Genomic DNA, 17187 nt, shown 5'->3' with positions numbered 1-17187 from the left:
TATTTATTTTAAATTTCTTTAAATAATAACGCCAATTTTATTATTTATAATTTAAATAATAGAATTTTAAATATGATATCTGAATTATGGAAATATTTTATAAAAGACAAAGATAATTTAGCAAAATGCGTTATTTGCGGAATTCTAATTTCATGGGGAGGAATATTGAAAAATTCATTTAATACTACCAATGTCCGTAAACATTTTTTAATTATTGTAGAAATAAAAAAAATTAAATTAAATGCATAATTAGATTTGCATAAAAAATATTGATCTCTTAATTACATTTGGTTCAAATGGGGGTGGTGAAAAGTCAATATAAATATCGGATCGGGTTTGAACCAATATCGGAAAATATGTGGATCGGCATAGTCCTAGTATATATTTATAGTACCTTCAATAATAACTAGTGATGTTAAACGGCTCGTTTTGAGCCATTTTAAAACGGCTAACTCAATATTTTGCCAGAAAATATTGCCTAAGCCCTGAGATTTCGCTAATAGACAAACCTTTGTTCCTTCTACAAACAAAATCTGCAGGCTTGGGTAATATTATTCTAGATGAAATATTGAGTTAGCCGTTCTAAAAATCGGCTCAAAACGAGCCGTTTAACAACACTAATAATAACAAACATTTGGAAATATATGAGTCAGTAGCATCACTAGGGGGGGCAGGAGCACAAGCCACCAGAAAATGTTTAATTATTTTTTGAGCCCCTGAAGTTGTAAAGGTGTGGATCAGTGGTCGAAAAATGAGATTTAGTTAATACCCAATTTTTTTTACTAAAGTTATCCGGCATAGGCCTGTTTAAATTTTTTTAAATACAAGACTAAACCAAAATAAACAACTATTTATAATCTTGGAGAGTGGTTATAGAAACACTATATTTTACCCACAATGACCCATAAAATTTAAAGACGTATGGGCCGTGTATTGCAGACCACTGATGTGAATATACTTTTTTAATCTATTTCATAATATCTAATAATGTCTTGCACTCAAATATAAAAATATTTTTAAAATGACCTAATAATTTTATCTTGCTAGATGAGGGTTTTGTAGAGCTGTTTAAAATATTTAATCATTATTGAAAATATATTTCTTATAACACTTCGCATCGCCACCATTCTTTACAATTTTATATTAAATTATTATTTTTGCTTTTCCCCAAAATAAAATATATTAAGTCGCTTTTATTTTTTATGAAATCGACAAAGTATGCCTTCGATAATAAGGTATGTAAATGCTCTCATCTAGCAATTATAAATTTTTTAAAACATAAATTACAAATTAAAAGTAAAAGTATGCAGAAGAAAAGATTTTTTATTCAGCAATAAAGACAATTTTTTTTAGATATTATGAAATTGCTACATCAATATGAGCTAGGTCTTATTGGAAAGAAAGAATATATGAAATATATATGACATAATATTTCACAAATGCAGCTAAAATGCGTGTGTTGAAAATCTATAATCGTCAAGTCGTTAAGTATAAACATATTTTTTTAGAATTTTTCTTTCATATTTTTCCCTCTCTTTGCTCCTTAAATAATCCATCTCCCACTTTCACACAATGGGGAGTGACAGCAATGCCGACTAACGGAAGCTCTGGTGTTCAGATGAACATTTAATTGATAATGAGCTAGATAGTTTCAGTGTAAATAAAACCGGAACTATTTGACGTTTTTTACCTCATACTTCGGAGCAAGTGCATTTTGGCTGTCCTGTATGAACAATATAAAAATGTCTCAAGCGGGATGTCTAAACTAAACCTAAGCATCTGGCAGCCCTAATATCTATAATTTTTCATAGTGATCTTATATTATAGTTTTTATAACAAATATATGAAGGTTTTGTATGGATATAATAAATAGTCAATAAGGTATCCAATAAAAAAGAAAGGCAAAATCAAGATTAAATCATTTTTTCGGTAATAAATTATAAAAAAGAGATAAAAAATTGTAGACGAAAAGTTAAATTTTTGATTTATCCATCATCAAAGGAAGGAGAAATATCTGATTCACCTGTCTCTTGATCATTCTTGGAGGGTTAACAGCTAATAAATAAATTTATTTGCTTAAGAAATTGTGCAAAGATATTTATAATTTACATTTAATAATATTTTTCTAGTGGATGAATTATGAATTTTTAACGTTAATTTTCTGCTTATATTTTGATGCAAAACGAGGTAAACTGATCTATTATAGACTATGTTCATTTATCTGGATAGAATAATTTTTACAAAATTTAATCCTTTTATTTGAATTTCAAATTAATAATAAATGTTAAATTATCGTATCATAATATTAGACAAATTAAATAATAATTTTTTAATTTGTAGGAATCCGAATAAATTATTCATTTCGCATAAATACGAATATTAAACTAATTTAATTTGAATTTTGAAGTTTTAGTTCAATGTCTAACTATTTTTACAAAATATAACACTGGATGGATTAATTGGCCTTTTTTCCTTTTAAATTTTATATTAGAAGTAATTTTTGATAACGTAAAACGTCTTTAGGATATATCCCAAGGATATTTGATCATAGTAGGCTCCGGAGTCAGGGCAATAAATTATATCAAGAAAAAATACATGATTCATAATTTAATTCATTTGCTTCTCATATTTTCAATTTCTCCTTGAAACTATTAACTAAAATTATTTAAAATTATCAATTTAAAAATTCGGGCCAGGTCTTAAAAATTATTTTTTTAAAGCCAATCCGAGTTTAACAAAAGCAGTTTTATGGTAAACACATTTTTAATTATACTTGTAATGAGGTTGTATGTAATGTAATCTATGGTTGAACATTTCAAGCAGTGAAAAAACAGCGGACCAACATTGATTTTTAAAGATGTTAGGCAGAAGATGAGCTAAATAAAAGTCAAATTATAATAATAAATTTAAATTTTGCTAACTAATAAATCCTTTTATTCCAAGAGATTCAATTTCCATATAAACAAGTAAACGACTATAAGTCTCAAGTAAACCACAAGAAAGGTAAGTTGTATTTGATTTTAACTGTAATGTTTTCAAAATACTTGTAACAATATTGTGGATCAGGCTATAAATATGTTCAAATATAAAATTCATAATTATTCTATATGGCGTGGTCAGATTATCCCCTAAAAAATTGACTTAAAAGTCTAAGTTTAGCCTCAACTTGATAGATACAATTTTTTTAGAATTAAAACTTGGCTAAGCCGTTTTAAAGCTGGCCAAAGTTAGATGGTTTAACAACACTAAAAATAAGTTATATAATATTTAAAAAAATTTGTAGTAAAATACCAAGTTTTTATAATTATTGTTTAGTTGAAATATAAAAAATTACTTTACGATTTAAGTCAAATTGGCCACACCTTTATACTATACTATATAAAAAAATTATTTTGTAATCAAGAGTCGAATTCATGATTCGAATACTTGAGTATACCAAGCAGTTAATAACTTGAGTTCAAGATATCAATCTTCTAGCATCGAATAAATTGATTAAAATCGCTACAATCTGATTTTTTGCAATTTCAATCTTGCACAGGCATAGCCAAGATTTTCCTAAGGGGGGCTTTTCCTTTATATTAATATGTTTAAGGCCCCGCTTTATGCATACTTAGATCGAGTCATATTTTTCAAAAATAATTTTGTCTTCAAACTTTTTCTTTTTTTTAAATACATTTTTTTCTAAATTGGAGAGCAGTTTTTAGGTGATAAAAATCATCTTTCGTTTTTGAAACTGCATATGATGGTATATCTTTACAATAAACATGGTTTCATAAATTTTTTATAACGATTCTCCATTAACTGTGTAATGGGTGCATATTGTAATATAACTATAAAAAGAAAAAATTTTTTTCAAAACCAAGTCTTCGGTCATTAATTTAGGGGGCATCACTAGACTTCACAGTTTGCAGGATCTCAATAGGCTCTCAAAATCCAAGATTCTTTAAAAATTAACATATTTATCATTTTTTGCTTCAAAATTTATATTTCCAAAATTTGACGAGGCTCGAGTCCCCGCTAGTGAAGCCACTGATTTCAAAATATTTTTTTTAAATTATTATAACATTTTATATATTAATATTTTGGGGAGAGGGGGTTGAATGGGATAAGGAAAAAAGGAAGATAGAAATTTTATTTGCTTAAAATGAGATTTACAAAAACTATCAAATTTAAATAAGGAGGATATCCCAGTCTTTCCCGTTGGTTATACTTATGCAATCTCATCACTTATTTATCGATGCTGATTCGATTCATTAATTACTGTGCTTCATATTCGAAATGGCCAATATTATGATAAAAATATATTTAATTAACAATAAGTAAAATTTTTAAGTAATCAACCTCATTTTGGCATGAACACTTAATGAATCTAAAAATTGCATCGATAAGGGAATTGTCATATCGTTTCTAAAAATATTAAGTGTGGTGGGGGGATTATGATTTATTTGCGGACCTAAAATAAATTCCACTATTTTAGACATAGATAATGTGAAATATTCAGCACTAGTGCTAAATGCATTGCATAATAAGGGATGTATGTAATTCGTTATATAATTATCACTTTGTAATGAATTATTTGTTGAACTGTTGATATGGGATAAATGTTCCGGGTTTGGGTGAAAATATATATTAGTATCAATTTTGTAAATTTCATCATCAATTATTATATCATATTCATAAGATGGATCATTAAAGTAAATTGAAGAATTGATGTTTAGTGAATTAATCATGTTCCAAATTCCTTGTATAAATCGAGCATGTATGGAGAAGGCAAAAGGTATGGGCCAATTATATGGTGTTTTTGACGCTATATTTTAACGAATAAATTATATTAAGATATCAATTCATATTTTAAGTTTCAATTTTGATGTGAAATTGTAAATTAATGTAAAAAAATTTTCTTAGTGTATATTTTATAAACTGGGGTCTGCCCGTTTAAAAATTATATTTTATCGGATAGTGGTATAATTTAAGGGTTAATGAATAAAAATTCTTTTAAGGAAAGCATGTTCTGAAACTTGGAAGGGAAAAGGAATGCAAAATACCTTTGTTCTGGGTCCCCGACATGACATACTATTAAAACATAAAAAATCTCTGTTCAGTTTATTTAAACCTATCGATTGTTCGTATAAAAAATTATTGGAAACCTATAAAATAATATATCTTTCTAAAAAGTAACCTGATATATCTTCACCGATATTCAAGATGTTATAGTCATTGTTTTGGATTTTTAGGGTCTTGTCTTCTCCAAATTTAAAGCAATTAATATCATTGAGATTCAGAGGGTCAGTAAAATTTTGTTCTTTATAATCATTTTCAGCAGCCGTATGTGATTGTCTAAATTTTTTAGCAATATGCATCCATATACAAGCGCCAGACATGTATCTTACACTAGTACCTCGCTTGTGATTGTCTTTAAAATTGTTTGTATTAACTGACAATATAAGTTTGGGTATAGGTAAGGGTTTACTAAGATTCCCTAAACCTGTATCTATATAGTCAGGTGATTCTGGGTAAAGTAAATTAAATAAAGGAATAAGCGATAAAAACTCCTGAGCTTGTGTATTTTGTATGCTACCCGATATGAATTGTAATAATAACCAAGATAATTGATATCTGGATTCTTCAAATAATTTAAGAACGCTGAATGCTTTATTTAGAGGATTGGATTCAAGACCATGTCTTTGCATATAAATGGTAAGTGTCATATCAATTTTTGAAGTGAGATAATCGATTAAACGTGAAAAGCTACAAAATTGGAAAAGTACAAAAAAGATGACTTGGGATGAAAGATGCTGCCATATCAAATGATAGGGATTGAAATAATTTATTGAGTCATAATTATTTAATTTAGCTATTAAACCAATATCTTTTTCATAAATTTCTAATAACATAACCTCCAATATTATGTCAGCAAGCGCTTCTTCTAATAAAGGACATCTTATTTTATGCTAAATTTATATGAATACAATAATGTATTAAACAAAAAAATTATTGATATTATTTTTATCCTATTTCTAGGTATCGAGATTGATGAATATTAAGACTGCACCTATTTTAATAATGATATTGGCGTCAGATACTTTGAATTAATTTTCATAAAAAGATCCGATATCGATTTTATTTTAAAGAATATGGTAGGTAATATCGATATAGAGGTGGTACATTCATGTATAACTAAGGGTTTTATATAATATTTATTATAAAAAATGTATGAAATATGTAATACTTATTATTTGTTTTAAATAAAATATTCATTATTTAGGATTTTTGTGAAATAGATATTTTATGATAAATATCTAGAAAGGTATGATAAAAATTATTAAAAGACTTACAAGATAAAGAAAATAAAAATAGGAACAAATCTCAATCTAAAATTATCAAAGACAATGGATAAGTAATAACAGATCCATTTATTAAAAACTAATCAAAATATATTTTCGAAATGATTATATTTAATCAACTTTTTCCATTAGTCCAATTGAGAATATTTCTCAGAAGTGATGAATCCGAATATTTTTGATATTTTTTAAAAAATATTTGGGGAAATTTTATATAAATTTTTTTTTATCAAAGTTGAGATTAACATGAATACTATATTAAAACTTTATTATTATCATTTAAAATATAGAATTTATATAAATTTTGTAAGGCTGAGTCCTAAAATTTATAAATTAATGATACATGCAAGGATGTGAGCCCAAATCCGGACCCTCATATTTTGGCTGAACTCGAACCCGGACCCTTTTTAAAAGTGGAGGGTCCAAGGGTTCTAGGTGTCATAAAAAAATTTTTAATATAAAATTTTTAAAATTTTTAATATAAAATTTTATTAACTTTTTTTGTGGAATCATTTAATTTATCTTCACGTTCTTCTTTCAATTTTCTTCCTGGACTTCCATTTTATTTAGAGATTGAATTTCCTTAGTGTAGGCAATTATATTTTATTATGTAAATTTTTTAATATGTTATGTTATAGAAATACGTTGATTATTTTTAAAATGAATTGTGTAATAATATTTTAATTTAAATGATAATGCAGAACAGGTTGATCTTCAATTTGTATGATGCTAGAACGATTTAGTTTGAAAGATTTCTGTAATGATTATATTATAGGAGAAGTAGTCATTTTGTCGGAAGATGATTGGTGCCAAATAAAAAACCTTACTAGTGTATTAGTTCATTTACAATATTAAAATTACAATCAGAACAATTATATTTATTTGATTTTTATGGTATATGAATTAGATACCGATTAGATTTAGAAAAATTTAGTCCTTTTTATACGAAATATTAGAAAACATGAAAATTCGAGGGCAACAATATTTGCAAAATAGTGTTATATACGCTTTTATATATTTAGACCCTCGATATCAAGTTGTATTGAGCAAAAACAAATGGCTAAAGACCATCTTTGGCATACGCAAAACTCCATTATTTACAATATATTGGAGGCTACAACAATATCTACTGGTTGTAGTGATAATAATAATAATGATAGTATCATTGATGATCTTGAAATTTTACTTTTAGATAGAGAAAAAAAATTAAATTATCATCAGATAGATAGAAAGGAAGATCAAAAATGTCTATTGCATCTTTAATGCATTTATGATCAATTTATACTAAAATCAGATATCTGTACCCACTTTTTTAATTTTCTTTTTGAATTGAGCATTTTTGACGCAAAATTCATTTAAAATGCAATAATTGGTAATTTTTTAATATTTTTTATTAATATTTATCTTTTTTAGATGTATTTAAGAATATTTGTTTTTTTAATCAATTTATATCAAAATATATGATTTTCAGTACCTTGAACCCGTAGTATGGGCAATAAATAATAATGCCAAATAACAAATAGGATATAGGAGAAGAATTATTTTTTTTCGCGCTTAATTTTTCATATTCGCGTTTAATTTTTCATAAAGCGAAGAGAACGAAAGCCACAATAAATAAATATATTAAATGTAAGCTATATTAAAAAAGATTTTATAAATAAAGGTAAATTTAAAAAATATAGGTTGTTTAAAAATTGAGTAAGGATTTTATAAAAAAAAATGTATAAGGAAGGTTTGCTGCAAAAATTAAGATATTTTTTTAGTTGTAGGGATCATTAAAACCGAAGTTATAAACCTTCAAAAAGTGCTAAAAATGACCTTTTTGGCCAATTTAACCTAAAATAAATAACAAAACCTGACGTGCTAGAAAAAAACTGACAGCGGATTTAGAATATGCATAAAAACTGTCTTAAAACATGTTTATTTTATTTTCTCCCAAAAAATCAAGTCGAAATTTGTCACACAGTGTTATTATTGAATTATGAGTAATTTAAAAGAATAGCTCAAAGATATGACCCGGCCGAAGGTGAGGGAAAGAAAAGCTGGCCGAAGGTCAGCCAAGGGGGTTTGAGGGCAAAGCTCCCCAAAAAATTTCCCCCCTATAGCTGGATACTCCACTGGTTGTTAATTTTTTTTGATATTATTAAATTTTTTATTGATACAAGACATTTAGTATAAAATTGAGATTTTTGTAAAAAAATATAAAGAAATAATTAATAGGACTAACATTAAAGATGACACATATTTAATCATCCCTTTTTTTGTACTATTAAATTTATAATAAATTGCAGTATTAGATACGCGCCGAATTGTCGTGCACCGAGTTTTCCTCGCCGAAATGATGTGATACCATTTAGAACACTATTATATCTTTACATTAAAAATAGCTTCGGTTATTTTTTTCTTCAAAATTAATAAATTTATTTATATTTTTTAAATTAATTCTTTATACTTTTAATCTTAACCGATACGTAATGATGTTAATTATCCTCAATTTAAAGAAAATTAGTTTCATTAATTAAAAAAATTATCTACATTCGAAACCCATATGGAAAAAGTTATTTTTTCATTATTCCTTTGTAATTTTGATTTATTTAACATTTATGATAATATTAAAGAATTTCAAGATATCTTATATCAGATCGGACCAATTTTTTGTCTTTTTTATATCGATAATTTTACGAACGGGCCCCATAAAATGGCATCTATATTTAAATTTTTTTAAATTTACTAATAAATTTATGTATAAGTTAAAAACATTCATATAAAAGTAAAGTGATTAAAACTTAACTAAGTAATTAAAATATGTTAAAAAAGTAATAATATATCAGAGACCTTCAGAGGTACCATTTGTACGGCCACGATTTTTTTTTCAAAATTTTTACGGCCCGGCCTGGATTTTTTTATAAAAATTTTAAAACCCGACCCGGGTATTTTTTTTTAAAATAATTTCAGGCCCGGCTTGAACGGGCTTAGGGTAAGGCCTACAGGTCTCTGATATATATAATTAATTCTTAAATTTCAAATGACTATTATTTTATTTCTATTATTTTAGCCATATTTGTTATCTTCGACAAACTTGCCCTAGCATTCTTCAAAAATTTAGGGTCACAAATCAGCAAACTAACAGAAGAACATCGAGAGAGGTTTTTTCTTCGATAAAGGTTGGCCATAGCTATCCTTAAAGCGAACTACATCATCTTTCATGGTAGTTCGCAAGCCAAAGAGCTATCCTAGACTATTTCTACTTCTTATTTTTTCTCTCGCTATACTATCTCCGGTCTTTATTGTTATTTTTTAAATTTTTTGATTTTTAAATTGAAAATGTATTTTAAATTTTTAATTTTTATTGTTGGTTTTAAATATAAAAATACATTTTAGAAGGTTTTAATTTTAAAAGCTTAAGTCATTTTTAAAAAATTCTAAAAATTATATTGATTACACTTTCTACATTAGGCTGTGTCCAAAATGTTTTGAGAAAAATCTCAAAATTTATAAATTTTCGAAAATTAAAACTTCAATTATTATTTTTAAAGTTTTGTAAAAATTAAAATAAAGAAAAACGAAAAAAACAATAAAAATATAAAAAAACGAATAAAATACAATGCTAGCAAATACTTTTTAATATTATTTTATGAGTTTTTTTGTAAAAATTACCCAAATATATAAATTTTTGTAAATGTCGAAAAATGATTTAGAACCCTTTATTTTTACATTAAAAATAGCTTATATGTTATTTTTTTGTTCAAAATTTATTTATTTATATTTTTAGATTTTGGACATAGCCTTATAAAAAGGCTTTTGGAGCAAAAGAAATTGCAACTTAATTATATAAATAATTAAAAAAATAAGTTAATTAAAATTTGATAATAGTATATTTTTTAAATATAAAAATTAAAATTTATCAAATATGTATAACAAATAAATCAAATTCGTGCGATAATCGGCTGATATCAATTTAATATCGGCAATATTGAATGACTTCCATCAGGTGGTGTCAGTACACACCAAATAAATTCTATACCCTACCTATAATAATATAATTTTTTGGTATCAAGTATCAATGGTAAAGGATAAAATTTAAGTAAAAAAAATAAACCATGCAAAAATCAATATCGGATCAGTAAGTTCTGATTGGCAAATATCGGATCGATTTCGCTCAATGTATCGACAGCCCTAATGAATATGTTAAAAAACTTTAAAACTTTACTTGTTTTTTTAATCCCAATATATTGCAGACCAAATCTCTAGAATAAGGTTGTTTTAATATATATTTAATCATATAGCTTTGAGGAACTGAATATTGCTGAGAAATAAATAAAAATTATACTTAACTTTTAATAATTTTTTACAATTGAGTACGGTAAAAATCCTCTGATAGGAAATTTAAAGGTATTTGAATCTAATCGCCATGCAATATTAGTAGCTGATGAATATCCTAAAATGGGATAAAAATTTTGACGACCTGTTAAAAAGAAATATGAGTTTAACAAACGATATTAATTTTATTATTTGAACCGGATATGGATACAATATGACCTAAAGATTTGTATATATTAACATATTCATAAAATGATGATGCTAATGACCAATGAGGTAGGGATGATGCGAAATTAAGATAATGTTTTTCCAAACTTAATAACGTATGGTAATCAAATGAAAAACTGAGGGTTGTTAGTTTTCTTAGTTCGTTAACGACAAGATAGGATGGCAAAATCGTGGCTGATATATCTTGATTTAAAACAATATCAAATATTGTTCGTATTGCTATAAACTGAGATGCCATATCTTTATGAATAATTTCCGGGATGAGATTATATTTTTGGAATATTGGATTGATTATATCTCTAACTCCCTTTAAATTATAATTTAAACATGTTGTGAACATTAAAAAGAGAAGACCTATGTCATATGTTGTAATATAGTTTTTAAAATATAGTTATAAGGATTGGCGATACCGGGAGAGGGTAGGGGGGGGGGGGGGAGTGTTCCTCTTCAATTAAAAATTCATAAAGTTTTGCAAATAAGATTTCAGGTAAATAAAACCCTCCTGACCCCCCATTCCAAAAATAAATCATTAAAATAAAAATTAAATGAAAAAATACGAAATTATATATAAGATTTTTTCCTGATGAACTAAAATACAATCTATGCTATTTAATATATATCAGAGTAGTTATTATCTCTTATTCTCTTGATTAGATTTTCAATAAAAGATACTTTTTTTAAAAACATCGCCTGTTACTAAATCGTGTTGACATTCTTGTAATCTACTTTTTTAATGTTTTATCCAACATCTGTGACTATTTGAATATTTTTTAAAATTAAATTTTTAAATTTTATTATTTTTTGTAATAGTTTCGCCTATATGATGTTTTTGGTACATCATAAAATTAGCATTTATTAGTATTATACAATTTCTTCAATATTGATCGGTCTATATATCAAATGTGATAGCATAAAATTTTGATCTAGGGTAAATTTGCTTTTATGGATAGGTAAACATTAACATCAATAAGGTCGTGTCCTGGTTCGCCGATACTTATTTCTGTTTAGCCCCTGCTATATAGATTTTGAACTAGGACAACATATCTAGGTGTGTTTTAGGTGTTGTACTAATAAATATCATGTTATTTTTATAATTTTTAGGTACAAATAAAACAAAGATAGGTTAATTACTATTACATATATCTAAATAGCCTCTTTCTTTATAGGCTGTTTAGAAGAAGCTATAAAGAAGGCTAAAGAGAGGACTATTTAGAAATAAGACGAACCAGGACATAGCTTAAGAGCTGTTCGACGTCCTATCTTGCAAATCATGAATTTTATAATATATATTTTTCAGATAAACATAAGCATGGATGTTATTTCAATATTCAAGGAATTAATTCTATCCTTACCAAATGCAGAATGTGATTTCAAATTTTTAAGGAACTAATTCTATCAGTGGCGTAGGTACGGGGGTAGTTTTCGGGTTTAGACCCCTCCCAGAGCAAAATTTTTTTTGAAATTATACGTTCAAAAGATTTAAAAGTGATTTTATATGAATTATATTTTTCTGGTTTTGATGTTTGTGGAAGGATATTATATTACTAAATATAAATTATTCTGGATAGTATTATTATAAAGTCATTGAGAATAATCTACTAAATTATAATAACATATTATTGATGCATTTAAAAAAAATTTATTTATTATATTATCGAAGATATGGTTATGATTTGTAAAATAAACCCGGCCGAAGGCCGGGCAAAAGGGCCGAAGGCCCGTCAAAGGGGGTCTGGGGACGAAGCCCCCCAGCTTTTATATGTATGGACCCCCCCTAAGGAAAATTCCTAGCTACGCCACTGAATTCTATCCTTAACAAATGTAAAATATGATTCCAAAATCTTCAAGTTCTAATTTAAAGAACATTCGATTGTAATATTTATTATTTTATATAATTAAATTAAGTAGCCTGTTATTAATTTATCTTATAGTGCGCACAAATTGAGCGTTTATGTTTTGCCGTAATTTTAAAATTAAAAAAAAGTAACGCGTCCATTGTTTAAATTAGGTTGACTTTTTATTAATATCCCTCGATTCAAAATTTTAAATAAGTTCTAAAAAAAAGGATTTGTCTTTGAATTATATTATTATCTGCGTTCTTATTTCTTTAATTTCTAAATATTCCTTTTTAAAATATAATTAAATTATTTATATTACATTTTATATAATATTACAAAACGAAGAATAAAAAAAAGTATTGAAAAAGCAAACCTGTTTGCGTTTTTTTAAATAGGTTGCTAACGCCAAACGGTAATTTTACCAATTTGCACGGGACCATTTGAAAAACATTATTGGCGCTTAAAACGCAGTGCTTGAAAAGCTCAATTTGCTCGCACTATTAGATTGTTGTATTTGATAATCTTACTAATTATAGTAGATACATAAAATAAAAATCCTTATATCATAGATATGAAGTTAATATTTTTTAGAATTTATTTATTTCGATGAACGTTTTGTCTATCAACGTTGAACACGTAGATTTTTTTAGAAATGATTATAGAAACATATGGTGATCCATAACAAATCAACATGAATTTCAATCATCCTCAGATTTTTCTAAAATTTCAACTAGTTTGCATATATTATAACTAAGAAGAAAAAAATTTTAGCCTCCAACTACGAACATCGGCTAAGATGTGGGACTCTAAAGGTCAAAAGAATGGGGCATTTTGGGACTCCCTTTAGATATTTTTGAATGTAATTAAGTTAAGTGTCATTTAAATGTATTTATATAGCCCAATGGTAAGTCTTTAAAATTATATAATTTAAATGTCAAAAACCGGATATAGAAAAGAGGAAATGATTATAAAATCAAATCAGCATTTTTTTCTTTCAAATTTTTTTTATTTATAGCTATAGGATTAATTAACAAATAGGAAAATCCCAAGTTGGGCCGAGCATAGGTTTAGGAATATTTGATAAATCATTAATTGTAATAAATTTAGGATAATAGCTTTTAAATATTTTATGTATTTTAATAAAAGATTGGAAAAAGTGAGGAGAGGGAAGGGGGACTAGTAAATTTATGTAATATATTTACTTCATTCCTAAAATTCACAATTTTTTTTATAAACAATAAGAATATATTTAATTTAGGATACAAATGTTGTGAAGGTCTAAGAAATGTATTTCCTTGGATGATAACCAGGAAAAATTATATTAACAATTAACGATAAAATTTGCAGTATCTGTCGTAAAAAATTAATTGCTACAACCAGTATCACAATTCCTTCAAAATACAATGCTGCCCTTGAACATCTAAATGTTTCATTACCATTAATGAGCGAGACATCGAGGCGCTCAAAGGCGTACAGCCAGTCACTTATAGGCAATAGATACCTCATCTGAGATAGGGTAAGTATATTTATTGTATAATCGTATATATATAAAGTGCCTCCAAATCGTGGAAACATCTCTTTGCAGCAATAGACATTCGGGGATATATTTGTTTGTGATAATCGCTATTTTATCTAATGGTGGGAATATATTCGCGGTAATGCATACATGGAAATATATTTTCAGGGTAAGACATTTGAGATGCCCTTTGTGGAAATGATATGTAAGATGTAACAATTTGGCTCACTGAGTAAACAGGCACTAATAAACTGTTATTTTTCCCCTAAAGTCGGAAACCACTTCAAAATCCATTTGCAAGTATAACAGACAATAGATCATTTTACGTAGGCCAGGAAGATAATCTACTAAACCAATTATCCATACGTCAGCCTCATGTTGCCAAATAATTAATAGGCCTATTCAAAAACGAATTGATTAGTTTGAAATAATTCATATCGAATAGTAACAAATAAATTTGAATAAATAAAGATTATCATCTAATAGTAATTATTAACCTAATTAAATAAATTCGAATATTAACGATTAATTTGAGTTTAAAAAAAATTAAATATCAATAAAATTGAATAAAATAATTTATTATATAATTATTTTCAAAATATATGAAATTGCGTTAAAGATTGACTTAACTAACGTGAATCTGCAAGTTATCGATTATAAAATTACGGGCCAACGAACTGAGGCAAGCCATAACTAAATTGAATTTCTCAAATCCGCAAAGACATCTTGGATAAGAAAATTATTGTTAATATAGCCCAAATATGAGGCATATGGTAGGATAGACGCGTTCTAAAGACCTCAACTAGTTTTAGGATCAACATGATGAATAAGAATATGAAATAATATCATTTTATTTATTTATCAACAAAAATGGAATAATTTTATACATAAAAATAACAAAAGATCACCTTATAAAATATTTTTTTACATTTACAAAAATATTTAAGAATTTTTGGCAAATTTTGAAAAATCTTGTTTGAGAATTTTCAAAAAAAATATCTATCATTTTTAAGATTTTTAATTAGTTATTAATACAGAGCAGTTTGTAAAACTCTAGTTTCCTTACATCATTTTGAACTTTTTAAAATATTACGCCTTTTTTAATATCTAAAAATAATGTTAATTTTTTAAAATTTATTTTACCATAAATTATTATATAAAACCTAGCATAATTAATTAATTAATTGACCTAGAGGAGCCATATGGGAACAATATGAATAAAGAAACAGATAAAATGGCTGCTTGAATCATTGAAGCATAATAACATGCAAAAGAGGATCAACATCTCCATATTTCATTCCTTATTCACCATCTGAATAAAAAGAGTAGTAATTTTTTTAAAACTTCATAAAAAATTTTATCCATAAAAAATAATTTTAAAGATAACTAACTCTTTATAAATAGTAATATGTAGGCACTTATCAAATCATTTCAAAATGATCTTGTTCATCAATACACTCAATTACAGATATGCGTAATACATTTTCAGAAAAAAAGAATAGTTGGTAAAGAAAATAATATCGTAAAATAAGTTGATAAATTTTCCATCTGATATTTAGATCAGTTCAAATCAAGTCTCATTGGAGTAGCGATCATTTTACAGAATTTTATACTAAATAATATAATAATAAAGAAATAAAAATTTAAAAAAAATTTCTATCAATATATTTTCATGTTAATTATTATATATTAAAAAAAAGAAAAATTTGGAATCACAAACATTATTCTTTTGAATACAAATTGTAATTATTCGATTTATAGGTCTAACATAAAACAATAAAAATTTCTACCAACAAGCATTCCATTACAATATTGTTAAAATAAACTATGAATTGATATATTCGATTCCAAATAAAATACTATTGGAAGTATAATGATTTTTTTTTAAATTTATTACATACAAACAACATAGGTCCACCATCAAAATTTCATATATCTAATATCATAATTTTAAAAAATATATACCTTATAATCCATCTGATTTAGATATTTAAAAATTACTGTAAATGTATCACACCAAAATTCATTACATTGTAGATTTAAACATTCATGGTTGATTAATGTAATAAAAAATGACCTGTGAATAAATATTAAAATTCAATAAATTATATTATTAATAGATAGGTATATCATATCATTTAAGTATATCAAGTGGCTCATATGATTTTAGAATCTATAATTTAATAAAACATTTAATCATCATAGACGTTCATTTTCTACTAATTTTAATAATATTTCTTTAGGACCAGCCTAAACTGCAAGTTGACCTAAGGCCAACTGAATAAATTAGTTCGGTCAGGCCTAACAAAATAAATAATTTGAGTAGGGTCAAAAGAGGACCTAAAAGATTCAAATTTTTTATTTTCTATAGAGCCTATTTTAAAATATAAATTGCAACCTGGGACAAATTGTTGTAAAGAAGGTAATGGCCAAAAATGGAATTTTTATTCATTTATCAATCGTTTTTGAAATTGTTATCTTAATCTTAACTAATATTATATCTACATAATAAAAAAAGGGTTAATTTTAAGATATTTATTATAGGGCTGTGCCGATATTAAATATCGGATCTGATCGGAACCGATATTTAGCGTTTTCCAAAAATATCGGATCGGGCTGATACCTGTAAAAACCGATCCGATCTTTTTACTATTTTTTTTTGTTATTTTACATTAATAATATTTTCTAAATAATTTTTTTTTAAACAATGCAAATTTTTAAATAGATTTATAGTATTTTAAAAATTTTTTTATAAAAATAAAAAGCAACACCCAAAGTTTTATTTATTTTAAATCTCTTTAAATAATAAAGGCAATTTTATTATTTATACTTTAAATAAAAGAATTATTTTAAATATGGTATCTAAATTCTGGAAATATTTTACAAAAGACAAAGATAATTTTGCAAAATGCGTTATCTGCGGAATTCTAATTTCACAGGGAGG

At 26.0% G+C, this 17187-nt stretch overlaps 1 protein-coding gene and 1 long non-coding RNA gene across 2 annotated transcripts in view; one reads left to right on the top strand and one right to left on the bottom strand.

Moving 5' to 3' along the window:
• LOC135928694 (mediator of RNA polymerase II transcription subunit 23-like) overlaps positions 1-17187 on the bottom strand; it is a 65480-nt gene that overhangs the window by 37932 nt on the left and 10361 nt on the right. Inside the window, exons 4-11 of the mRNA XM_065465151.1 lie at positions 16209-16320; positions 10860-11196; positions 10694-10806; positions 10552-10647; positions 5180-5951; positions 4342-4807; positions 2922-3067; positions 2774-2876 (exon numbers count right to left, since the gene is read on the bottom strand). Coding sequence (XP_065321223.1) covers positions 2774-2876; positions 2922-3067; positions 4342-4807; positions 5180-5951; positions 10552-10647; positions 10694-10806; positions 10860-11196; positions 16209-16320 — 2145 coding nt within the window. The remainder of the gene's footprint in view (positions 1-2773; positions 2877-2921; positions 3068-4341; positions 4808-5179; positions 5952-10551; positions 10648-10693; positions 10807-10859; positions 11197-16208; positions 16321-17187) is intronic.
• On the top strand, positions 15469-15891 carry LOC135928956 (uncharacterized). The gene is made up of 3 exons (XR_010572424.1): positions 15469-15568; positions 15648-15765; positions 15803-15891. It is a non-coding gene; the product is annotated as an uncharacterized LOC135928956 (long non-coding RNA).

The sequence above is a fragment of the Gordionus sp. m RMFG-2023 genome, chromosome 4 (genome assembly GCF_954871325.1).
Source record: "Gordionus sp. m RMFG-2023 chromosome 4, tfGorSpeb1-WG-v2, whole genome shotgun sequence".
NCBI lineage: Eukaryota > Metazoa > Nematomorpha > Gordioida > Chordodea > Parachordodidae > Gordionus > Gordionus sp. m RMFG-2023.
The sequence above is the reverse complement of the archived record's forward strand: the minus strand, read 5'-3'. Positions and strand labels throughout refer to the sequence as shown.